The 27,115-nt window shown below is 36.0% G+C and overlaps 1 protein-coding gene across 2 annotated transcripts; it reads right to left on the reverse strand.

Moving 5' to 3' along the window:
• Positions 1 to 803: 803 nt before the first annotated feature.
• LOC142636155 (putative starch synthase 4, chloroplastic/amyloplastic) lies at positions 804 to 26,047 on the reverse strand. 2 transcript variants are annotated; one of them, XM_075810261.1, is made up of 16 exons: positions 25,606 to 26,047; positions 22,652 to 23,066; positions 20,877 to 20,958; positions 19,674 to 20,766; positions 19,550 to 19,601; positions 17,958 to 18,080; positions 17,805 to 17,880; positions 17,514 to 17,698; positions 17,216 to 17,410; positions 17,022 to 17,093; positions 16,005 to 16,214; positions 13,978 to 14,103; positions 2,355 to 2,504; positions 1,971 to 2,032; positions 1,801 to 1,876; positions 804 to 1,563 (listed from the first exon to the last, which is right to left on the reverse strand). In XM_075810261.1, exons 1-16 carry the CDS (start codon positions 25,749 to 25,751, stop codon positions 1,387 to 1,389), a joined length of 3,240 nt encoding a protein of 1,079 aa, XP_075666376.1. In that variant the 5' UTR covers positions 25,752 to 26,047; the 3' UTR covers positions 804 to 1,386. The 2 variants fall into 2 exon arrangements, with proteins under 2 accessions (XP_075666376.1, XP_075666377.1); XM_075810262.1 differs by lacking the exons at positions 804 to 1,563; positions 1,801 to 1,876; positions 1,971 to 2,032; positions 2,355 to 2,504; positions 13,978 to 14,103 and adding an exon at positions 14,138 to 14,355.
• Positions 26,048 to 27,115: the final 1,068 nt, after the last annotated feature.

Raw genomic sequence — 27,115 nt, forward strand, 5'->3', positions numbered from 1 at the left:
TAAGTGTATATGTGTGTGAAGGTCCCTCATAGAGACTTGAATCGCGACCCTTGCCTCCCACACCCCATAAGTACTTATACTTGTGGAGTGAGCATCGCATCAAGGGTGTGCGGTGGTTAAAAAATTGTTAAATATGTTGAATCATGTCTACCTCAACCATCATTGAAACTACTTGCTTTATTTATTTATTGGTCAAGTATCATGTACGACTGTCTGCAAGAACCTTGACAATATCAAAGAGCATTCGTTGCTTTGCCTAGACATGAATCACTATGCAAACTTAGCACTGCTATAGTTAAAATATTATTGAAGATGCTTTTTAGGGTCAATGCCTTAGTTAGACATTTCGTATGACAAGGGACAGGTTCAAGGAGTTTGATATGCATAATGTATGCTTGCAATTAATTGGTTTATGATCAACTGAAGATGCTTCATAGGGTCAACGCCTTAGTTAGACATTTCGTATGACAAGGGATAGGTTCAAGGAGTTTGATATGCATAATGTATGCTTGCAATTAATTGATTTACGATCAACTGATAGTAGACAACAAAATATGCCTACATGCTCTGACATTTCTACTATAATTGTTGGTGATTTTAGCAATGAAAATATCCACTATTTATATTATAATATATGTACAAAAATTTCAAAAACCATTTTACATAAAAGCTTACAGCATTATCCGCGCAACGCGCGGGCAACCTTCTAGTTTATTCAGAAATGAAGCCTGCCATCCTCATCCAACAGCTTTAACATATAAATTGGAACTAACAGAACCTCATAACAAAGAGGGAGAAGGGTGTTAGGAGAATGACAATAAATTCACTATAATTTCTAGTACTTATTGCCAAAGTCATTTATGTTCTGAGTAGATATACTCGAACATCAGTTCATTATGTTCTACATTGAATAATGTTGTATTACAATGGAAGTATGAAAGAAGAGGCACATTAGCCTTGTGTGGGAGAGAAGGTATACATTAAACTTCGATCTAAAACAATGTGATAATATTTAATATACATTGATTGCTTTCATGATAAAATGAAAAATGTATCCAATGCAACAAGAAGTTGGGTGAAGGTCAAAGGAATATCAAATCCACCAATGCTGCTGGAGCCTTCATCAAAATAATAAAAAACTCTATTTAATCTCTCATGCTGTACATCAGATTGTTAGCCAGGCCTCCCACTTAACAACATCTATAAATCAAGCATTCCAATCTCAGCTTGAACTTTATATAGATACACCGTACAATACCCATTAATTGTGTTCCAATCTCAGCTACACTTTATATAGAAAAAATCTGATAATGTTCCACCAGGCAAGCTTGTGTGGAGAAGGCTGTTTTTGCCAAAAGAGAAGTGAATCATCATCAGCAAACAAGCTTAAGGCTGGTTTGTGGCCCTTGCTCTGGCCACAGACTTTGCGTAAAGTTCCTCATAGTGTGCTGCTGATGAATCCCAACTAAAATCTATATTCATGTCATTCTGAACAAGCTGCTGCCATTTCTCAGGGTTATTCTTGTAGAGGTTAAATGCACGTTCCAAAGCATTGTTTACACTCTGTCAAAATAAAGATGCATCAGAACAGTCCATCCACACCAGAGGAGGGAGGACAAAATAGAAGTCTCTACATATGATGCTAAGATTCGTAGCTGACTGCAATAGCCTAAGGCACTAACAGACTAGAGCAGCAAATTGCCTGCTTAAAGTCTCAAACATGGATGCTAAATAAAAATTAATGAACACAAATACAGACAAAGAAGTACTCAACTACAAGCCAGTATTCCACTGATTTACCTGTTCATCAGGATTTAAAAAGGTAAATCCGTTCCGGAACTGGAGAGGTATAGTATCATCATCAATGTCGAAAACGCTACACAAGAAAAAAAAATGTTCAAATAAGATTTTTCTGAAAGGAATAAACTTGAATCACAATATGGGGACGCTATATGGGAGGCTTAACCCACCTGTCATTCAGACCACCAGTTTTTCTTGCAATTGGTACAGAGCCATATCTCATGGCTATCAACTAGAGAAAATATACAAGGAGTTAACACAGAAAATAAAGCTAAAAAAACATGATAGGATTTTGATTCAACACTAGTACATTGAAATAAGGTGTTTAGCTAGAGGCATATATGCCACAGATGAGGATAGAGAACATAGCTAAAGTAACATCATCCATTGATTTCAGGAGTCATCTTTTCCACATCTCAGTTTTTAAATGAGAAGTGTAGGGGCTGTGTGGCTTCTTTAAGTCTCTCTCCATTAAGTGCAATTTGATAGAGAGAAATGTGCTCAGGCTGTTTTCTGTTCAAGTAGCCTTACTCAAGAATAAGTGCAGACTTTACCTGTGTAAGGCCACATGGCTCAAAGATGGACGGGATGATGAGCATGTCAGATGCTGCGTATATGGAATGGGAAAGAGATTCGTCATACTTCAATATTAATCGAATGTCATCATGATTCTGAAACTGGTGTGCGATACCCTCAAATTCCCTCTACAAGATAAAAAATTGCAATAAACATAGAGCGAAAACACAAATCACTCAGCATAAATCTAAATGGCTAAGTTGGCAAACAGAACTTTCATAAAAAAAGGTTTGCAAACAAAACAGAGAAATGAGACGGAAGTCTTTGCCTTCTAATAATAGAAATCATTAGCATAAGCGCATATAGTCACCATATGGAAGAAGCAGCAAGTGAACTTCAAATATTAAGATATTCATTACCAAATGCAATTAATATGAACATGGAAACTGAACCATTGGCTTTTCTTTTTAAATCAGATATATTAAATTGACACATTCATTACCGCATGTAAATGATCTTGACATGTCAACTAACCGATGACTTTTAAGTTTGGAAAAATTAAATATATAAAAATTTAAATGGACATTCAATTTTTGTGCTCTGTTAAGGGATGATATGAGAGAGAGAGAGAGAGAGAGAGAGAGCTGTTATGGTGAGTTTAAAATTCCAAAAAGGATATGTATTTGACAATCATTATATGCACTTTTTTCCTTTTATGGCTAAGTTTCAAATGCATTTTTTTTTATAAGTAATAAAGATTTATATTCAAAAACACTACCTTATGCAAAAAAACATAAAGCAAAGAGAAAATTACAAAGAGAAAAGAAATACAAGAGAGGAAAAGAGAAGAAAAGAAACTAATTACAAAGAAGAGAGCTAAGGAACATGGGGAGAGAATCACTAGAGGTGAGTCCCCAAGCCCTAGACCAATCAAACAGAGAGCCATTGAAAGAAGCTAATAACTGGTCATCCGAACTTTCCATATCCTCGAACGTCCTCCTATTTCACAACCTCCAAAGACTCCACATTAGGCACAACGGAGCTAGATTCCAAATGCTATACGAATGCTTTCCAAGCCAATTACGCCAGCCAAAAAGCATATCCGCAACTGATCTTGGCAAGACCCAAGAAATCCCAAACAATCTAAAGACCAAACTCCACAACCGATAAGCCTTACCACAATGAAGTAGCAAATGATCTACCGTCTCCCCATTACAACAGCACATAATGCACCAGTCAACAAAATTCATCCCTCTACACATCAAATTGTCACCTGTAAGGATCTTATCCTATACAACAGTCCACACAAAAAAGGAGACACGCCGAGGAACCTTAACCTTCTAGACTCTTTTCCAAGGAAAAATTATGGGTAAGGGACTTCGTAACTTATTATAGAATGAACGGACATCAAAAACCCCATTTTTAGTCAACTTCCATCGCAAACGATCTCCATTCTCATTGGGAGGTAAATTTGAAGCCAAAGTACAGAGAAATTCCTCCACTCCACTCATTTCCCAATCATTTGGTCTCCAAATAAACCAAACACCCCAGCTTCTCTGTTCCTCTATCCCCAACAGATCAAGAGAAGAGGTCACCGATGCCTTTTTATTGGAGGCAATCCCATACACACTCAGAAAAATCAAATGAAGTGGAGAATCCCCACACCATTGATCAGTCCAAAGCTTAACTCTATCTCCCGCCCCTACCTCAAACCGAATATTTTTGCTAAAATCCTCCCAACCCATACGTATACTTCTCCACAAACCGCACACATGAACCCCTCTATCTAGCTTGGAGGTCCATCCCCCCCATTCTACCCCAAACTTTAGAGCTACAACCCTTCTCCAAAGCTTTGTCTCCTCAATCCCAAACCGCCATAACCACTTCCCTATTAGGGCTTTATTAAAAGTAGTTAATTTCCTTACTCTAACCCACCATTTTCCAAAGGTGCACACACCTTGTTCCATCCCACCAAATGTGTCTTCGAATCCCCCCACAAAAAATCCATTTGCATCCTCTCAATTTTATTAGCTATATGTGTGGGGATGGTAAAAAGAGATAGAAAATAAGTAGGAAGACTTGCTAATGTACATTTAAGCAACGTCAGTCTTCCACCTTTTGACAAATACATCTTCTTCCATCCGGCCAACTTACGCTCAATTCTCTCCATGATAGGATTCCAAAATGGTAGGAGACTTGTGAGACGCCCCCAATGGCATACCAAGATAGGTCATTGGCAAAGACCCAATCCGGCAGCCCAAGATTTCTGCCAAGACATGGACATTAGGAACCTCGCCAATGGGAACCATCTCACTCTTTAACGCATTAACCTTCAAACCTGTCACTGCCTGGAAACAAAGAAGAAGCATTCGGACATGTAGAATCTGTTCCTCATCTGCATCGCAAAACAGAATCGTGTCATCCGCAAACAAGAGATGCGAGACGCATACCGCTCCACCCTGTCTACCATTAGCCCTAAAACCTCGGATCAAACCAGCCCCTTCAACTCTTTTCATCATCCTACTAAAGACCTCCATCAGTACCAGAAAACAGCATGGGAGATAGCGGGTCCCTTTGTCTCAATCCCCTCGAGCTCCCAAAAAAATCAGCTAGAGACCCATTAAAAAAAACAGAAAATTGGACTGTAGATATGCAAGTGCGGATCCACCTACACCACCTCTCCCCGAATCCCATTCTCTTCAAAAAATCTAGAAGAGCCTCCTAATTCACATGATCGTAGGCTTTCTCAATATCTAATTTACAAATAATCCCTGGAATCTTACTCTTCACCCTACTATCAACACACTCATTAGCAATAAAAACTGAATCAAGTATCTGTTTACCACCCACAAAGCTGTTCTGAGACTCAGATATCAGTTGATCCAAAACCTCTTTCAGGCGGTTAGCCAACACCTTAGCCAAAATCTTATAAACACTCCCGACCAAACTAATAGGTCTAAAGTCTCGAATATCGAAAGCATCATTCTTCTTTGGGATTAAGGCAATGAAAGTCGCATTAAGAGATTTTTCAAACTTACTGTGTTGATAAAACTCTTCAAACACAGCTAAGACATCTCTTTCCTCAACTCCCCAACAGTGGTGGTAGAAGGCCATAGAGAAACCATCAGGGCCTGCAGCTTTATCTCCTTCCAATTCTTTGACAACTCTAAGAACCTCTTCCTTTTCAAACCTCCGTTCAAGCCAGTCCCTCTCCAACCCCTCTATCTGATCAAATTCCAAGCCTTCCACAAAAGGCCTCCACTCCTCCGTCTCCTTGTACAAGTTTTTGTAAAACTGTACAGTTTGGTTTGCCATCTCAGATTCATCCTCATAAATAACCCCATTTACCTCCAACATACTAATATGATTATACCTTCTTCGAGAATTGGTCATCTTGTGGAAGAATTTGGTATTGTTATCTCCTTCCTTAATGCAAAGTATCCTCGATTTCTGTCTCCACGGAACTTCTTCCAAAGAGAGAAGGTTTTGTATTTGAGATCTTAATACAACCCTCTCACCTATCTCCACTTCAAAAAGGCCATTCACCCCTTCCTTAGCATCCAATAATTTCAAAGCCTCCAACAGTTCTTTTTTTTGACAGACTACATTTCCAAACTTATTACGATTCCACTGAATAATATCTTCTTTCAAAGCCTTTAGCTTCTTGGCAAGTACAAAACTAGGAGTACCTGAGAAGGAGTATCGATTCCACCAAGAATAACTTTATCTTTAAACCCATCCGTCTTTAACCACATGCTCTCGAACCTGAAAGGACTTTTCCCCCTTAAAATCCCTCCTGCCTCCATTAGTATGGAGAAATGGTCTAAAATAGGACGAGGTAAAACCCGCTGGATCACATCCGGATAATGATCCTCTTAGTCATGAGAAACCAAAGCCCTGTCTATCCTAGACATTGAGAGCAGATCTGAACCACTAGACCATGTGTAACTCCCTCCTTCCAACGGCAAATCTATCAAACTAAGCTCCTTAATGAACTTAGAAAAATTCTCCATAGCTGGGGTAAGGCGGGATCCCCCCAGCCGTTCACTTGGGAAGCGAACGATAATCCCATATATAACACCATGGAACTTCCCAAAGTTGCTGAATACCAATCAGCTCATCCCACATCTACCCCCTCACGTTATTATCATTCGGGCCATAAACCCCAGAACATGCCCAAATAAAACCATCCCCTATACCCTTCCATCGGACTGATACAGAATATTGACCTACCATTACCTCCAACTTTTCTAAAGCCCTCTTATCCCACATCATCAAAACCCCACCAGCTGTCTAATCCGCATCCAAAGCTACCCAATCTACATAGGGACAACTCTACAAGCTGCAAATCAACTGTCTATCCATGCCCGTAAGCTTAGTTTCTTGAAGGCAAATTACATCACAATTTCACTCCCGTAATAAATTTCTAACTACCAACCGTTTCCGAGGATCATTCAAACCTCGACCATTCCATGACACCATTTTCAACTTCATCGAAACTGAAAACTCCCTCCTACCTCAGAAACGCGGTCAAAGAAAACTATCTCCCATCATAATTAACCGAGGAAATCAAATTCCTCAGCTCCCTCTTCCCTTTATCCTTAGAGACCGCTTTTCGATTGGCAGCATCTTTCCTATTCATCAGATTAGCAGCCTCAATCTCCATTTCAAGCTTTTGTAAAAGCAAAATACACATCTTCTCGTGTCGATCCAACGAAAGCCCCATCATCTTACTGAAACCGGGGAGTCTGTGTTTCACCCACTTAGATACATTTAATGTCTTATCAAACCCCATCACCTCAATATTACCATTCAATTCAGCCGGCACAACTAACTCCAGAGGATTAATAGTCAACAAGGGGGAGAAACTATCCACACAACCCAAACCCTCATCTGCACTAATTATTTCTACCTCAGTCAATGCCCATACCGACTGGTCCACCTGATGGGGGGTGTTTATCCCCTGCTTATCACTAGCACAATCAACCTGGCCACCTTCATCTCCACCCTGAACACCCACCTCCTCATTCCCAACTCTCGAAGGACTTGAATTGTAATTGGAAACCACACAACCTGTTAAAGCCCCGTCACCCCCTATTTCTGCCTTACCCAGTGTGACCGAAGGTTCACCGGCGCAAGACCCATCAAAAATAAGACGCTCAACCTCCACCGAGGTCATCACAAGGCAACCTAGATTCTCGGTTAGAGGAAGAGACCTCGTATCCATCCTCGTGGTGTGGATTAGAGTTGTATCGGCCCTATCTAGTGTCGCCGGTGAGTCCGCGGTGCGAAACCCATTGGAAAAGGTACACTAGGTCTTCACCGGTGACTCTACGGGATGATCCATCACCTCGGTTTGACTGCCGGCCTTCTCCAGCGGCACCAGTGGCTCCTCGGTGTGAAGACCACCAGCACTTGTGGTGTTGATCTCCCTCGTAAGCTCATCACGATGATCCAACAACCCAACTCGAGCAACCGAAGCTTCGTGAGGTCTCACCGATGCTTGTGCTTCGTGGTTTGATAGGCTTGGGTCACTTAATAAAGAGTTTTCACTCATATCCAAATTGAATGGGCCAAAGGGCTTTGGATTAGAGAGAACTTGAGGGCCCACTTGAGTGTTGCAATATTGTTTTGAGCCCACTACCACCTTATTATGGACCCGTGACCCACTAGAGGGATCCTTCACTATCTCCGTCTGACTCCTTGTGGCCCAAGTGGAATTCCCCAATTCCCTTTTATCAGACTTCCATGCACCACGCCTAAATTGGTCAGATCCCAGCACAGGATATTTTTGACCCCGTGACCCACGAGAGGGACCCACCACCTGCTCCCTTTGATTTCTTGTGACCCAATTAGAACTCCTCAATCCACCTTTATAAGGATGCCAGGCAACACTCCTTTTTCCTTCCCCATTCACTTCAACGGTCAAGCCTCCTTCATTCCAATAAGGATTCCTCAGTTCACACTCATTTCCATAAACAGCTTCATTCAACTTTGATTTGAATTTCGATGAAAAGCTCCTTCTATATCCTACCGGATTTGTCTCTCCCAATTCAAATTCCACATTAGTGCTCCAAGAACCCATATCTCTTCCTCCTAGAGTCATCGGACCTGGTATGTTCACCGGCACCTGATGTCCACGCACCGCTTCGGCAAAAGATTTAAGAGGAAGAACCCCTGAGTTATCCTTGTGAAGCTGAGCTACAAATTTCAAATGACCAGAACCTCCATTCACATAGTTTTCAGGTTCAACATCTTCCTTAATTCTAACCCAAACACCCTCCAACCATTCTTTGTCCGACCTTCTGGAGAAATAATGGACCTTCTAGACCCGCCAACTTTAAATTCAAACAATAGAAGGAACAAGCCAAAAGAGTTAAGAGCACCGTTGGAGAGTGTAGGCTACATCACCTTCCTTGAACGTATAAAAATACTTCGGACTAACCCCTACGACAATCTGTTCTAAACTCCTTATCAGCCATTGTGCCGCGTTCTTGCCCATGAAGATCGACTTCATGAAGTACTTACTCCGCTCAAAAATCCTTAAGGAGAAATACCATCCCCCTTCCTCTACCACCAGTTGAAAAAGTTTGGATTCAATAAAAAAACTGCAAGAACCACCCATAATGGCTGCTAAAAACTTACCTGACCAGAAAAAATACAATGGGTTTTTAATCCACTATTCATCCTCCACCCATTTTCATAGGAGAAGGAACCACTATTTGAGCTAGAGGTCATTGTCTTCAGAATTCATAAATTTTCAGAAGAATAATTGTGCTTGCTTCAAAGTGAACTGTCATCTATCCTCTAATTTCATAATTTGTCTAATTCAATTGCATGAAGCACATAAATTCTGAATGGTACCAGAGCTATGCACTCTAACAATAATTGCATTTGTATTACTAACACAATAATATGGTTTTATATTTTCTCATTATTACTGTTAATACGTGAGACCATTAATACCATAAAATGATTCATTAAAGACATATTCTTATATTTTATATAAAAGCTGAAGTTTAGATTAAGTTCAACTCCAAAAATTCTACAACTGTCTAAGGTTTGGCATATTGTATTCATGTTGTTGTGTCACGACTCAGTCCTACACAGCCGCCATGTATCAATTTTTCTTTAAATATTTTTATTGAAAAAAAACACAATTAATTAAACGCATGAATTATTATTATTATTATTATTATTATTGTAGGGATGAAGGGCCCAGATAAGAATACTGGGTCGTGAGCCGCACCCGAGGACGTCAAATAGCCCAAGGACAGATAAGTACTAGTGAAGATAGATAGATTATTGGGCCAAGGAAGAGGTCAAGTCACAATGAACAAGTGACGTTGTCCGACGAGCGATACCTCCTCAGCCAATAGAGTTGAGGCCTCAAGTCCGACCATCCATCAAGTACTAGGCAACAAGCAACCGTGCTTAGAAGGATAAGCATTCAAAAGAGATGAGTTAATAGAGAATTGAGAAATATCTGGGAAGAAAGCTGCTCCCACCGCATTGAATGCTCTGTATCTAATCCCCTGACTGCATTAATATGGAAGTGATACCTGAACAGTAACTTTCAGCCTTACAGCTACCTACAAAGACTTTAGGAAGGTGCTGATGGGACAAGTATCAAGGAAATTAGCAATCTGACCTACACGTGAAAGGCTGAGATGAAAGAAGGGAAAGAAATATAGAAGGGGAGAACTTCATTACAGGGGGATCAGAAAAAGGAGTGAGAAGAAAAACCACTGTGTAACCAAAAACTTGAACATTGGTATAAGTCTAAAAGAAGTATATAAGAACACACCTTCCTCGAACCTAACCGATGAGCATTTTTCTTTTTCAAACTGTTTGTCTTGTTTATCCTAACACTAACTAGCCTATTTTCTAACTCATTGAAGGTTCAATATCAAGCCCACTCTCTAACAAATTTATTGTTTTGGGCTCATTGAGCCATTGCCTAACCATTTGGGTTGTCGACCGAACCACGTTCATGTCTCATTAATTAAAATCATTAATATTCTATTAGACCAATCTTTCAATGAATCAATCATCTCTTTGATCATTGCACTTTTTAGTTATTAATAAATTACATAACAATTACTATAATTCAGTAATTTTTGAATTTGACTACAATAGTATATACCTAATTGATTTGTGATAAGTAAAACTTAGTTAAAAATTTTTAGGTATTATTCACTAGTAACAGTATCACCAGGTTCCCCAATTAAATTCAAACATATTGTTGTATTAAATTTAATTATTCTTAGGAAAGATAATACTGTTTGTCTAACATTGATCAACGCAACTAAGTGTTTGAATTTAATTTGAAAACCTAATATATAGCACCTAAAGAACTATAACTAAGTTTTGCTCATTTTTTATTCTTGTTAAGTGCTATATTTTTTTAATTCAAATTTCATTACAGTAGCTATAGAGCTATTTATTAGCTGATCCCAAAAATTTTGGGATTAAGGCTTGGTTGTTTTTATTGTTATTGTTGTAGCTATATAGCTATTCGATATACTTTATTTTACTAAGGTTGTTGAAACAAATTATTTACTTGGTTGCTTAAAATTATCTTTAATCTTTGTATCGATACTTTCTCCTTTGTTAATATGTGGATTTATCTGGTCTTTGTTTGCTCAGGCAGGCTCTTTATGGGTTGCTTGGGTGAAAGCTATGCTTTTGGAGGGTAGGAGCTTTTGGATTGTCAAAATCCCTCAGGCTTGTACATGGAGCTAGAGGAAGATTCCAAAACTCTGAAATGAAGTTAGACCTCTTATTTGATTTGATGTTGGGCATGGATCTATTATCTATCTTTGGCATGGTGGTGGCATCATGATGGTGTCTTTTAAGAAAGATATGGTCATAAAACAGTCTACGACTTTGCTAGCTTGTTGACTGATTTGGTCTCTAGTGTTTTGCAGAATCAGAAGTGGCACTGGGCTCCACAAGATCTGATAATCTAGTGGCCATTCAGGAACTAAATTCTCATTGGTAAAATTTGTAGATGAGGATAGGCCTTTCTGGATTCCTTCTAAATCTGACTTTTATTCTTGTTCTAGTACCTGGTCCGGCATATTAGAAGGAAAAATCCAGAGGTCAAGTGGTATCAATTGATCTGGTTTTTAGGTTCAATTACTAAACACACTTTCATTGGTTGGCAAGTCAGAATAGGCTGTTGACAAAGGATAGGCTTCTACCATGGGGAGTAGTAACTGATGCTATTTGTGTTTTCTGCAAAAATAGAATTGAGAATAGGGAGCACCTCTTCTTTGAGTGCTCCATATCCAGAAGAGTGTGGAAAACCATTATGGGCTGGTGTTTTATTATAAATCTTAAATTCCATTGAAAGGACATCATGTTGTGGGGTGAAGACCAGTTGAGGGGATTGAGTGTTTGAAAGCTGTCCTTTGCAAAATAGCTCTATGGTCTGCTGCAAATCATCTGTGGAAGCTAAGAGATAGCACGACTTGTCAAGGCAGAATCAAGTCTGAAGAGACTATTATTAGAACTATCAAATAGGAAGTTAAAAATAGGGTAGAAAGCAAGGACTGTTTCTGCAATTTTGTTTTGAATAGAGTGCTGTGCTGCTCTCGGGGCATATCTTCTCCAAGCAGGGGCGGCTTAAGGTACCTTAAGGCCAGGCCCTGACCTGGCCAATTTTTTATTATTATTATTATTATTATTATTATTATTATTATTATTATTATTATGTAATTTCTAATAATTTTTTTTAAGCACCTAAAATAAAATATTGAACCCCCTAACCCTAAATTTTGTTTAAACCCAGCTGATATAAGTTTGAATATGATCATATTAACCCTACTTTCACAATATTCTTACTATAATTTAACAATAAAGGTTAAGTGGCAACTTGTAACTAGTTTTTATCGAGACCCACAACTAACATCACATTTTTCCCACCTTTAACAACTTGTCATCTAGGTTTTATTGTGACAGTGTTGTGTCAATAACACTACTCTTAAAATATTTAATTTTATAAGAAAGAAAAAAAAAATGTTTCAAATTTTTGCTCATTTGTTAAAAAAAAAAACCTTTTTTTTCTAGGACTTTGGCTTACTTTTCCATTGACAGCAAAATAAAGTTGTTTTTTCCTACACGTTTCTTTTTCATCAACAAAAAAGTACACCACTGTTACAACCAACAGATTTGTATCTATATCTATGATTATTTCCTCGTTCTCTCTATCTTTCTTTTTCCCTTTTATGTTTTCTTAGTTTTTATCTCTTTTTAATCAAGTAGTTTGATAAATGCTCTATAAATTTCCAAATCTAGGAAGTCTTTTAGTGCTTGCTTCAATTTCAAGAGACTAACCATGTGTATGGTTAGGAAATCATACACTCTAAAATTAAAAGCTTATATCATTTACTATATTTTTTTTCTTAGTTTCACATTTACTATTAGTTCAGCTTCAAGAGACTGACCACGTGTATGATTAGTTATTTAATTATATTTATTTATGCATTCAATGGTTGTTGTCTTACTGATATCTATACTAAATTATATTTAGAATACTATTTTAGATTATTGTATAATGTATATAATATGAAAGTTGTACATATAAAAAAAAAAAATTAATTTTTTTACTTGTGCCCATGACAAATTCCTAGCTTTACCACTGTTGACCCCCTAGGAAAAAAAAAAGTCCTGGAGCCACCATTGCCTCCAAGCCTTAGAAATTCTCCTTGCTGCTAGCACTTTGCTTAGGTTTTTATTTTTCCCCTGCTGTATTAATCTTTGTCTTTGTGCAGCTGGCTGTCCCAGCAAGATTTGTGAAGTTTTTCCTGTCCTAACTTGCTGTAATATTTTCTTTAAAATATAATTGCTCATTCATTAAGAAAAAAGGGGTAAGCCATATCGTGAGGGTTATATTATCATGTTAGAAAGAATATTTGGTGAAAGAACAAATGGTGACAAACGGCAGAGTATTCTGTATGTTTAACGTAGTGCACAGGGAGATATAGGTATGCACATCATTTCAAGGGAAGGAGTTTCTTCTTACAAAGTTGAAGTTCTCTCTCTCTCTCTCTCTTAGTTTCTTCTTCTTCTTTTTCTTCTTTTTTATTTATTTATTATTATTATTCTTTTTTCTATGAATGGATTTTGGCCTACTATTTCATTCTTTACTTCAACTTGCTGGAGTTCCTGGATAACTTGAATTTTAGATAATATTTTCTGTACTTGTTTACTTTCATTTCCTTTTGCCTCTTCCTTTGTCAATTCCCCATTTACTAGGGCTGTGCCCCTTTCTCACACTTTTTCTCGATATAGCTATTTCTTAAAAGAAGAAGAAGAGAAAGATCTTTAGAATTTTAAAAAAGAAGTTTCACATGCAAATTTGGGTCAGAAAGAAGTTTTCAAACTTTGTAGAATAACACTACTGAATTTTCCATTCTCAATTTTTTTTATGCTGCTGATATTGATTCTCCACATAGTAGTATTGATGTTAGAAGAATGAATAAGAAATTAATAGGATTAGACCTTCAAAATAAAAGTCAAACATTTGATTAAGGTGAGGTTATCCTTTTACTGCCTATCTTCTTTCTTTTTGTGAGTGTGTGTGTGTGTGTGTGTGTGTGGGGTGGGGGGGAGTCTACTTGTAAAGAATTTAATAAAGAAAAAGTAAAACATTACCTGAATATGTGGAACTGGACTTGAGCCAAGAAGTACAAACTGTCCTCCCAGCTCCAACGTTCGATATATCGCATGTCTAATAAGATGTACACCTTTCTGAGGCACCAATCTTGTTATGCAGCCTAACTATTGAATAAAAGATCAAACAAAATCAAGTAAGATTTCAAGCAGATTCACCAACTATAATCAGGATTAAAATATATATATATATAGAAAATGGCAATTATGTTCTTTTTCTTTTCCTTTTTATCAAGTGGAAATGTTAGGCTACACAGTCAGAGGTAGCCTTCTCCCTCCCACATCCTTCTCTCATGTGATGAACCCAAGAACTTTCTTACAAGGCCAGTGACAATGTCGTTTCTTCAAAACACAATGGTCCTACATGGGAGTATATCACCAAAAAAATTATGACATACAAACCAAACAATTAAAAGGTCCCTTTTAAGAACATTATTATGATATCTCAAATGCTCCCAACAATAAAAGAAGAATTTAAGTGCCCTAATATTTATCCAAAAAAGACTTCTCTATCTATTGAATCCTTAACATGGATTTTATAAAAACAACAAAAAGGATCCTAAAACACAGTAACTTAGCTGCAAAGATTCTGGCAGTGGAATCACATTTTGTTGCCAGGTATATTGTTAAAGGATGCATTAACATGAGCTCAGTACAAAAACTTGAAAAAAGGAGGGCAGGGAGGCTGTTTAGTGTTTATAAAGCAATTAAAGAGAACAAAAATAAAATGGGAGAAATTTTCGAATCTAAGTTCTCCCAATTGTATACATTCCTGTATTTTAGCTGTAAGTTCAAATGGAAGTTTCAGTCCTGATACCAGTATGAACTAAAAGCAGGGCATATATGAGACAGTTGCATGTCTTAAGCCTCCATGCTAACAATTTCTCATGTTTGTTTGCCTGCTCAGCCGATAGGAAAGCCTCCATCTTTGATTCCTTGGATTACAGGCTGGATGGGGGGAGGTTATGAGCTGGGATGTAAGTTTTCAAAGGGACTTCCATGATTGGGAGTTGGGGTCTGTTAATTTCTTTTCAAATCATATCTTATTCATAGGTGCCTAGGGGGGAGAGGGGTGATAAGATGAAATTGTGCTTGCGGGGAGATGCAAGTTTCATGTTTGTTCTTAATACAAAGCTATCTGTGGCACAAATGGCAATTTTTTCCCTTAGAAGAGTATATGGTGTGTCTAGGCCCCAAAGAGGGTTTTTTTATTTTTATGGCCAGAAGCTTGGGATAAAATTCTTACTATTGATAACCTTATTAAGAAGGATAGGATGGTGCTGCTTGTGTCAATATAGCAGGGAAATAGTGGACCATTTATTACTTCATTGTGACGTTACTCATATCATATGCTGTGGAGTAAAGTTCTTAGCATGTTTGGAATTTAGTGGGTGATGCCTTTGACAGTAAAGGCCCTATTGTTTGGGTGCAGGAATTGGTTTAGAAGCATTCTTCAGACATTTGGAATTTAGTGCCACCATGTTTGATGTGGTTAGTGGGAAGGAACGCAACTCTCATATGTTTAATGACATTGAGAGATCCCTCGATCAATAGAAATCCTTATTGATTCAGACCTTGTTTGATTGGTCTATAATTAGGGGTTTCACTCATTTTACTTCTATTTTTGAGTTTCTTAATTCTCTTAAGAGTTTCAGTTTGATTCTTTGTAATTTGTTAAGATACTTTGTGTTCATTATCGTGAACATGAAGTAATCCCCCATTTCAATAGAAATTCTTATTCACTTATAATAAAAATTAACAAAAAAAAAACTTTTTCCCATGTATGCATGATAATACAAAGCTTAAAGTACAGCTCCTAGGATCCCAAATGTAATTTCCATAGCTGGTGACAGTATATTGTAAAACCACAAATGTGGTGAGTCAAAATATAACTTTTTCAAAAGGGGTAGCATATTATACTACTATATCAGTGCTACATATTAAAATGTCAACAAATATGAAAACTTAATGTGATATGATGATGTCACCATTTGATAAACTAAAATTACCAGTGGCTTCCTGACATCTGCAGAAGAAAGCCCTAGATGCCTTCTCATAGCTTCCTTATTTTCTGCTTTCCCTTGAAGATCATTTGCAGTGTACTGGACTTCGAGAAATGTATCAGTGGCAGGATTCCATGCATCAGTATCAATTCCATTTAAAATCCCAATGAACTTTTTTGAGTGAAAATTAAGTGTTGAATGGAGACCTTTTCCTCCCTGTAAATCAAAAAATAACAACATATAAGGCCTTCATGAAAGCAATGAGACTGATATGAATACTCCCTTACACATCTGAGCTGATTTTTGTAAGACATGGTAGACACCCCACCCTAATCATCTTGGATCAATTTGAAGCCAGGAATAATGTTATTCCATCATGTCATGTAATGTCAGTACATAGAGGTTACATGATATTTAATTACCTGATGTGAATGAAAAAGAGGGACTTTTTCGAGGAAATTTGCCATTTAACATTATTTTTGGAACAATTTAGTTGTCAAGTTTGCAAAACTATTTTGCAAACTAGCACCTCAAGGCTTTGAAACTCGAGTCTCTAAGCCTCGAGTTTCAAGTGGTGGCTTCGTCTGGGTTCTTCTTCTTCTTCAAATCTGCCATGGGTTTTTCTTCTTCTTCTTCTTCTTCTGGGTTCTTCTTCTACAGATCTTCCGTGTGGGTTTTCTTCTTCTGGGTTGTTCTTCTTTTTCTTCTTCTTCTCATCTGCCATTGGTTCTTCAGATCTTCTTCTTTTTTCACTGTACTCGAGTCTCTAATACTTGAGTTTTTTTGCTGAGCTCGAGTCTCTAAAGCTTGAGATGCTAGTTTACTAATATGTTAAAAAAAAACATACCAACTAACAAAATAGTTGCTAAAATCATGTTAAAAGGAAAATTTCCCCAAAATTTTCCCCCTAATCTTCTCAACTGGAAGCCCAATTATAATAATGACTATAGAAGCAACCTCAAAGCATTCTTGTGAATTTTTAAGGTAAATGCAACAAAACCAATGTAAAGGCAAACCTCATACCTCAGCAGTCCGCACCTCTTGTGCATAAGTAGGCGAAACAGTAGTCACAATATTAGAAAATACAACTCCACCCTGAAAATAGGGAATCCATAAGACATAATGAAATATTTGCATGTCTTTATGATATCAGTAATAAATGTGATTCTCAACAAAAAAAAAATATATTAGTAAATATGTATCAATAATTACTATACCTTAACAGGATTGACCCTGTCATGTGCAGAGTTGTCCTGCATTCTATCTGGTCTGTTTAGCTGATGGACATCAAGACCACAAGATGCCAATTCTGCAGCAGGAGCAGTCCCTTGGTACTCAAAGTTGTGGCACGTGAAACATATTCTAGCTGAATTCAATCCTTTAGGGGCATATAAATCCCAGTAAAGTGGTGCCTAAGAAGGCAAAAAAATTTCATTTAAAAGAATAAATATATAAAAATAAATGCCAGACATCAAATATAGCACAAGTCAACAATGAAGATTATATGGTCCATACAACAAAAGCTGTCTGCCAATCATGGCAATGTATTATGTCTGGTTTCTTGCCAGCTTGAAGAAGCAACTCAAGTGCCGCACGGCTAAAAAATGAAAAACGTTTGAAATCATCATGCTCGCCATAAAATTCTCCTCTCCAGAAGAATTTGTTAGGATGATGAGGTTCAATAAAATAAACAGGAAGACCTGCATAATTAAATTTATAATCAGTATTTGACTCTAAAACATAGAATTTTTGTAAAGTCCAGGTTCTAAAGTATACAATGCAAGCAAAAACTATAAAATTCTTAACCTTCAACGGTGCCAACCCAGATTTTATTTTTGAATAGTTGACCATCAAAATATGACTCTACCACCACATCCAGGACCTGTATGAGTTAATCAGATCATTGAGATATTCTTGAAATTCAGGTACTTCAAAAAATTATCACCAATAATAACTCACCCTTAAGTCACGAATACGATCGTATTGCATGCAATCATATTTTGGAAGAACAATTTCCACAAGGTGTCCTCTTTTTTGCAAAGCTTTACCAAGACCAGCTACAACATCCCCCAAACCACCAACCTACAGAAGCAATGTAGAATCTTGAAGAAATCATAGAACTAACACTAAAAACTAAGCAAGAATAGAATAAATAAAATTTTAAATCATAGTTCATGATTCATGATTATAGCACATTAGCACCTATCCTTTCTCTTGTCCCAATAATGTTAAAAAATTTTAGCATCCGAGTAAATGGTTCAATGCTGAAAACTAGATAAAGGCCAAAAAAAAATCATACGCTACTTTCATTCATGCAAAATATAGCGTAGTAAACATGCTGAAGAAACATTTTAATAGCTGGGTAATTTGAGATATGTGTGGCAGATAAGATCCAACAAAGAGCATTTGTGGAGCATTTTGACTTGAGTGTTAAGCCATTATATAGTCTTCTGTATAATCTAAAAAAACTTGTGAAGGAAAACTTGAAATACCAAATTGAGCACAAGCCAAGATAAAGCCAGCTTCAAACTACCTAAAAAAAGCTTAACCAACTTTGGTGCACTGAAAAAGGAAAAATAAATGTGTTTAATAATCTAAGGCACAAAGATAAGGTACTATCAGTGGGAGACATACATTTCCATCTCAAAAATTTGGTGGAAGTTCAACTTTTGTCCTTTTAACAATTTTAAAGGTATCAATTTCATCCTTCTATCCATCTGCTATTAAATTTATGCCATGCTATACAACTTTTTAACATATGTGCCATGCTCAATCTACCATGTATGCAATTTCTTTAATGGCAAATGTTCAAAGGATAAAATTGATACATTTTAAATTTGATGGACAAAATCTAACTCCGACAAAATTTCAAGGACAATAAGGTATGTTAGTCATAATTTAATAATGATAATAATAATAACTTTAAGGTTATGGTTTGGTAACCTTTTATTTTGGAGTTGTTATGTTGTTATTGAAAAGGTAGTAAGGGGACTGGGGACCACTTCCTTGTTGGAGCCATATGCCATTTTCCATAAGAAAGGATATACCATACATAGTTCAACCAAAGAGTAGAAAATAACTGTTAGTGCTGCAGCAACTTGTCTACAGTACACAAGCACCATTACAAAATTCAGCAAGGAAAAAGAAATTGCATTCTGAACCCAGAAGCTATACTACAGCTGACATTATAAATTTATATGTGCAATCAAGCATCTTATCAAAGAGGCTTAAGTGAAATAACAGGTTCTGTATACACTAATATAATTTGACATAAGATATTTCCAACCAAGACACAAGTTCCTTGATTGGTCCTTCTCACTTATATTTCCATAAAATAAATGATACACTACAACGTAGGAGAGAATTTTCAATAACATCAACATGGACATTTTGAGTGTCACAGACTCCTCTAGCAATATTTGACCGTCTATTCAGCAGTATGTAATGTAATTCTAAATCAACATAAAAAGACCTTCAGGTCCTTCACTGAATTTTTCACAAAGATCGAGTAAAGAAAGAAAGGAAAGACCATAGTGCATAGTTGAGCACACCTTAGCAACTGGTGCCATCTCTGCTGCGATATGAATTACATATAATCCTGGACTGATCAACAAAGGGTACAAATTAATGAACAGCATATATATTCACCACAATTTACTATTAAATAATTAATACCGTGTTGGTGATGATGTCAGCCTGAGAAATGTAGTTACAGCCTCACTTTCATTCATTTCCTTGCATGCCATGTATGCATCACAAATTTGTTTATCTTTCTTCCAAACCATTTCTCTCAACAATTTTGCATCATGGGTTGATATTTTTTTCTCAAGCAACCAACCATCAATTATGAGCAATAAACGACTCCAAAATTCTGAAGGCATGTCATCCACAGGTTCATCTAGTGCCCTTTTCTTGCTTTCTTCTTTCAGATTATTAAGTGTTTCTTGAAATTCGTTCACTGATTCTTGATATAATTGAATGTAAGAATGTATCTCTTCATCAGACTTTTGAAGACGATCCTCCAAAAGCTTGATCTTTTGTTGCATTAATTCATTGTATTGTTGCAATTTTTCTGATGAGAGCTTATAGACATTAACTTCTTCAAGGGATTCTTCCAATTTATCAACCTTCTTTCGGAGCTCCTGATTTTGCTGCAACACTGTAATAGCTTGATCTGCTGGTTTGGTTGCCTTATCTAGCAATTCTTGTAAATTCTCCACCTTCTCCCATAAGTACTTGTATTCAACTTTCAGAGAAGAAAGTTTGGAAACATCTTCCTGCGAAGCAGAAAGTTTAGACTCCAAGTCTTTTAGGGAAGATTCTAACAATGAGCGTTGTCTTTCCAGCATAAGCACACGTTCATCAGTGTTCTTGACATAAATAAGCTCAGACTTAAGTGCTTGTATATCATTCTTCAGGAAGACATTTTCTTCCCTCAATGAGCTAAGCTCCTTGGTAAGAGGATGAAAACTATTATTATGTATTATAGAGTCTTCACTACTCAAAAGTTTTTCATAATTCTCATACATATCAAGCTCAATTCTTTCAGTACCACCCCTTTGAGCGAATTCATTTCGCAACTTCTCTAACTGGTCTTCAAGGAGTTCCACACGTATCTTTTTTTGGGCGGCAACTTGAATCCGGGCATCAGTTTCTGCAAGTCTCATCTCCAAAGCATTGATCTCTCCTTGCAGTGTCTCCTTCTCAGTGAGAATCTTTTCAACATCTTCAAGCGCACGAACCCGAGCTTGATTGAGAAGCAGGATATCTATAGCAAGAATGGAAACATAGGTATGTATTTCACTGTAAATTGATATAAATATGCTAAACCAAAGAGACAGATACCGATGGATTATAAAAGTACAGAAAATATCCTACTTTTCTCCGCATATCTTATCATGCCAACCAAATCCTCAGATTGTACACTTGATAGTTGCTCTGCCCCACCAACGTTTATAGCCTGTGAGACAAGCAATGAATATAATAATTTTATTTAAGTTTACAACGATTATCCTTAGCTTTTCTAGCCAATAAGAGGAAATGAAAACAGTTTTGTTGTAAAAATCAACCGAGGACTTTTTTTATGAGTTTATCAATTGATGATTTAATGCAAACTATAAGAAATGAGACTGCTAATTTATTATCCAAATACTATTAGGACACATCACAACCTTATCAGTTATCCCAACAATTTAGGGACATTTACAAGATCAATATTTTAGTTTATAGGCCATAACTTGCAGTGCATGTGCTTTTCCTAATTGGTTATCTCAATATACCAGCAGAATATTCTAGAGAGTAAATGCAAACAGGACAATCATATCTGCTCCTATATTACTTAATCACCTGTTTGACTATTGTGTTTCCTTTCCATTTGTTTCAGAAAATATATTTGATCACTCCAACTCTTTTTTTGGATTGCAATTATGGTAAGATAATTGGGGAACACTAGATATTAACGCTGAAAGAACATTTTAAAATTTACCCTTTTACATACAATCATATCATATAACTTCAGATATTGAACCCATAACAGTGCAACATAAATTTACTGTTTTAGAAATATAAAGTTGTGCACTGAAAATTAAACTTAGAGGTAGTACACATCAAAAGACTCAATCAGAAAAATGTGAAGAAAGACAAACATAGCTGGCCTTTCACTATATTGATAATTTGATATATCCAAAGTACCTGAATTTAAACTAAAGAACTGTCAAATTTTGAAATATTATGGAAACTAAAGAGTAGATGAGAAAGGAAAAATGGAAGGGATTAACAAGGTTTGGTCATTAAGACCTATGTCAATAACACCAAAAGCATAAGGGCTACATCTTTCAATTGCTTGACTGATTACACATTACAATAGAACCCATTTTTGTAATAGAATTTACAGAATTTGAAAATAGATCAACAATGAACTTATTACATGAATATTTTGAATTTGAATGCCATATCAATATAAGTGATTGCATCAATTTACTCAAAGTAATCAATCCCATCATGTTATCAATCCAAAAAAAAGTAATCAATCTCATGGTGAAGTCTTCAAGGTGTGGAAAGTAAAACATGCTTTCCTAGCATCCCCACTGAAGTTGTGTATAAAATCTTGATGAAATGCACAACTTATAGAAATTGAATCTGAAGCTTGAAACCATGCCTTCCAAAGTTTTGTACTTTATTTGGAGTACAAAAATATCAGCCAACAAAGGGGGAACTTGGTATCAACCAATTTAGGTGCTTCAATGGCGCATAAGCATAACAACACTATTAGAATGACGACTCCCCCTCAATGATAAAAAAAAAATCCACCCATGAAGATCTCAGTACAAAATTGACATGACGAAATGCTTTTCTGCTATGTACTAAAATAATTTTATTTTAATGGAATATAGGAGGAATCAAATCCCTTGTATGAGTAGAAAGAATTACAGTATCGAATGTTTTGCTTATATGAAACAAGTTACTAGGAGCAAAAATTATGTAAAATTACCAATATGAATAAAGAAGCAATAATATTTTTCTACAAAAATAGAAAGAGAAGAAAAATGAGATAGATAATAACATGAAATATAGATAGAAAGAAAAAAATAGAGTGGTATAGTGTAAACACAGATTATTGGTTTTGTTGTAGATGTCTTGGTGAAGGACCATACCAAAGTTTTTTCTTCATTAGTTATAGTTGGACTACTCAACTCCTTTGCACTGGTATGCTCCAGAGCTATGCTTGTGTCAACATCATCATTAGATATGAGTTCCTGACTCAAAATTGGGACATTAATAATTGAAGCATTTTCAGATTCTGACCCCTCATCGCCATTTGGCTGGAAATCTTCATTTCTGGGAGGCTGTTCATGAGAGGCTATCTTCAATTGTTTTGCACTGGTATGCTCCAGAGCTATGCTTGTGTCAACATCATCATTTGAAATGAGTTCCTGACTCAAAATTGGGACATTAATAATTGAAGCATTTTCGGATTCTAACTCCTCATCCCCATTTGGCTGGAAATCTGCATTTGTTGGAGGCTGTTCATGAGAGCCTTTCTTCAATTGTTGCTTTTTATGTTGGGAACTGTATGTAATTTTTGTATGATCAAGTTAGTGCATACTAATAATCTAATTTAAGGTACAGAATTTTTTAATCCGAGATAAGATAAATTATGTAAGTTACACAAATTAAAAAATAAAAAAACTCCATAAAAGAAATTTGGTCAAATTTCAAAAATTTGCTTCTAGAGCTGGTAACTTGGGTGAGAATTTATGATTGCTTAAGAAAATTACACGTCTATAATATAAGAAAATTTATTGAAGATAGCTTTTCAAGGAATTTGAATCTGGAAAGTAGGGCACATGGTACATGCTTAATCAGACCACTCTACCTAATTTTTGTTTTCACCTCAAACAAGCAGAGAAATGTTCATATTAGAAGACATGATTTTCAAGTGAATACTCACCATTGCCACCACAATTCACAGACAATGGACGCCAAAAGGCATTAAGTTCATTAAGTGCTATAATGTGCTCTAAAGTGTGCATTTAAATTTGTATGTAAGATCAGATGCGAAAAAGTTATAAATTTATAATTTTCTAGGAATTGGAATCCTAAAAAAAAAAAAGTCAGCAATGAGATTTTGTCCTATTTTACTTGGTAAAAAAGGGGTCAACCTAAGGGAAATAAGAGGGTGAAAATTGGGGAGTGGAACGAGTCTGTAGCTCAGGACCTAGTCCATCATACCTTAAGTGGTGTCTTTGTATAGAAAGAAATAACAAGGATTCTGAAATTCCAGCAAAGTCCTCAGGGGAAATAAAGTCAACCTTTCTAATATTTCTGTTCTACTAGGTATCAGTCAGTTTTTGATTCTTTTCTATGATCCTGTTTTTAGATTTTCTTGATGACCTTAGATTTTGGCAATGAGATTTTTATTTTTATTAAGTTAGGTGGTGTCTGTGTATAGAAAGAAATAGCAAGGATTCTGAAATTCCAGCAAAGTCGTTGGGGGAAATAAAGTCAACCTTTCGTATCTTTATGTTCCACTAGGTATCAGTCTGTTCTTGATTCTTTTCTATGATACAGTTTTTAGATTTTCCTGATGACCTTATCTTTTGGCAGTGAGATTTTTTTTTTTTTTTGGGTGATTATATTTTTACACTACCCATGTGCTTCAGCTATTGCCCCTCCCCCCCCCCCCTTTCTTTTTTCCCTTTCTTTTTATTTTTATTTTTATAGGTAATAAAAGTTTTATTGATAACAGAAATGCAATGTGTTTACGATTGTAAACACATGGCAAAGAAAGAATACAAACAAATCAAACAGTAGATCCCAAAGAAATAAGGAAATCAGACAAAGAAATACAATGCATGAGGCCCCAAATACGAGACCACTCAAACAAAGTCCTAGCTAGTGATGTCTTCAACAATTCAATAGGTCTCTCAATGTCCTCAAAAGTTCGGGCATTACGTTCCTTCTGTTAGTATTTTGGATCTTGAAGTATATGAGCTAACAAGTCTTTTTTCCCTTTCTAATACTAACTTATTACAAAAAATAAAAAAATAAGGGTCAACCTAAGGGCAATTAAGCCTCTATAAGCTCAAGATATAAAATACATCAATGTGCACAATAATATAGAGAAAAATTAAATCTTTAAGAAACAAAAATTCAGCATTAATTTGTGTAAATATTGTAACAAGGAAAACAATTTCAATTCAATGAATCAAATTGGTCCAATGCTAAAGACAATAGAGTGATAGACCAGCTGTGACCAAGTACTGTGAAATTAACATTTCAAGGAAGCCACAAGTAACTCAAATTAATTTTTTTGATAAGTAAATCAAATTAACTTATCTAAGCAATATCCTTAAGTTTTGGATCAGCTGTTCCTCCTGGCAGCATATGTGATATGTCTATCTCAGTCAGCATTCTCTCTTCTCATTCCCATTCCAAGCAACCTCTAACATCTTTCAGTTCTATTTCTTCCTAGCCTTGCCACTCATTTACCTCAACCTGTTGAACTAACGACACTCATTTTAACTTAGGTTCCACAAGCTTAGAGGCACAATATTTATATTTTTTTTAAAAGGACAGACACATGGCTTTCTAGATTAGATCTTTTTGGATTATATATAATCAAATATGTTGCCAATGAGCTCTAGCTAAAACCAAACCTCCTCCCCACATAAGAAAGGGTGGAGGGTAAGGCCGTGGGTTTGAAACTCCCTAGGCAATAGCTCTATCTATCAGTGGCACATCAGCTCCAAGAAGGTTGTGGACTAGTGGTGATGGTAAATGATAATAATTCGATTGCATTAATCGATTCAAATATAATCCGAACCAATTCACAATACAATCAAGAAGGCCAATTTAAAAGGGTATTGTATGAATTTTCAAACTCCCACCACCCAAAAAAGAAAATTTATCAATCATCATCCTACAAGTCAATCAACATCAAGAAAAAGCACCCAGTTTCCAAACCCATGAAATAAATCAATTTATAGAACGATACCCATAAAACAAAATCTCAATCAAATGATCAAAACTGTGATGACAAAGAACTAAAAACTCAAAATACAGCTCCAATTAATAAAAGAATGAGATTGAGCAAGAAGAGAGGAACCTGAGATTACGGTGACGCATTTTACAGGAAGCAGGAAGTAAGCGATAGGAAGGTGAGAAAAAACGAACAGTTGAGTGGTTGCTGCTGGAGTTCAGTCCACTCATCATCCCTTGGCTCAAAAACCATGTAGATAGCTTCACAGCCATTTTCGATCAAATCCAATAACACTCTCTCTCTTTCTCAATCTATATCAGCATGTAATAAAAGAGAGAAACACTAAGCAATCAAGTAAAAGATAAATAGATAGATAGATAGATGGAACAACCGGTTTCTTGGCCACAACGATTATATATTTATACGAGAATCTAGAGAAAAGTTGACATATTAACAGTACTGTACACACAACACAGTAGTACAGTACTATTAATATACGTTTCTGACTCAACACTCTTTCTCTTTGTCTGGATTTTGAGTCTTGGTGTTGGTGTGGCATCTTTGATTCGAGAAATGAATGTGTGATGGTACGTGCGGGTTTTACATGTGACAAAGACAACGTTACTACCTTATCTGAAACGAATGAACCAACGGTTGATTCCACATGGGTCCGAGTCCGACGTAATGAATGGTGATGGGTTTGTGTTAAGGAAAAGGGCTTAGGTGAGGTCGACTGCAGCTTGTTTTTACTTGCTCCGGGGCTTGACTTGCCATGTTTACTTTGAACTTGAAGCGACCTCTTAAAATAATTGTCCTTTTGACTTGAGATTTGTGATGAGTGATGCAATTTACCGTATATTTAAATGGAGTAAATTTTATTATTTATTTATTAGAATTATGAGCGGAGAACTTAAGGTATTATATTTAAGAATAAAACTGAGGTCTGTTTCTTAAGTTCTCTTCTTAAAATTTTACTGTATGAATTTTTTCTTATAAAATAGAAATATATGTTTTAGTTAAATAGCTACATGGTTGAATTTTATGAGAGAAACTCAAAGAACAGCACATACAGTACTATATCTAAATTTTGTCATATATTTAAGAAAATATATATATATATTTATGTTCTTATATTTAGGCCTAACAAAATGATATTGATTTAACTATCCAACTTGATAGGATTCCTAAGTCTAACAGCTAGTTCAGGGAAATGAATGAAATAAAAATGAATTAAAACAAGATTTAGAATATTCTTTCTTTCTTTTATTTGGGAGTTTTAATAAAGAGAATGAAAAAAAATTTCATTTGTTTGTAAGTTTAAGTGAAAGTGAATGGAATAAGCAAGATGGAACACTCATTACTCTCTATCTCCTCAAATTTCAAATTTTCATTCCTTCTAAAATTGAGAGAAGTTGGAAAATTTTCAATTAAATTTAATGATTTTTTTTTTCTAAAACTCTCAAAATACCCCTACATATTCAATCATTTATTTTAATGAACTTTTTTTTATGAGATTTATTTTAATGAACTTTTTTTATGAGATTTATTTTAATGAACTTGATTTCTCCTTCTCTGAGTTTTGGGTTCAGGTTTAATTATGGCTTTGCCTCTCAATAGACAATTTGGGAGTCATCTT

Source organism: Castanea sativa, chromosome 5, assembly GCF_040712315.1.
Source record: "Castanea sativa cultivar Marrone di Chiusa Pesio chromosome 5, ASM4071231v1".
In the NCBI taxonomy this organism is placed as follows: Eukaryota; Viridiplantae; Streptophyta; class Magnoliopsida; order Fagales; family Fagaceae; genus Castanea; species Castanea sativa.

Excerpts from the sequence above, each read along its gene's own strand:
- LOC142636155 (XM_075810261.1), bottom strand. The coding sequence starts at position 25,751 with ATGGCTGTGAAGCTATCTACATGGTTTTTGAGCCAAGGGATGATGAGT. Across the intron at positions 20,767-20,876 it reads GATAAGATATGCGGAGAAAA|ATATCCTGCTTCTCAATCAA; the intron begins GTAGGATATTTT and ends TTCTTGCTATAG. Across the intron at positions 17,411-17,513 it reads ATTGGCAGACAGCTTTTGTT|GCACCACTTTACTGGGATTT; the intron begins GTATGGACCATA and ends TTGCCTTCTTAG.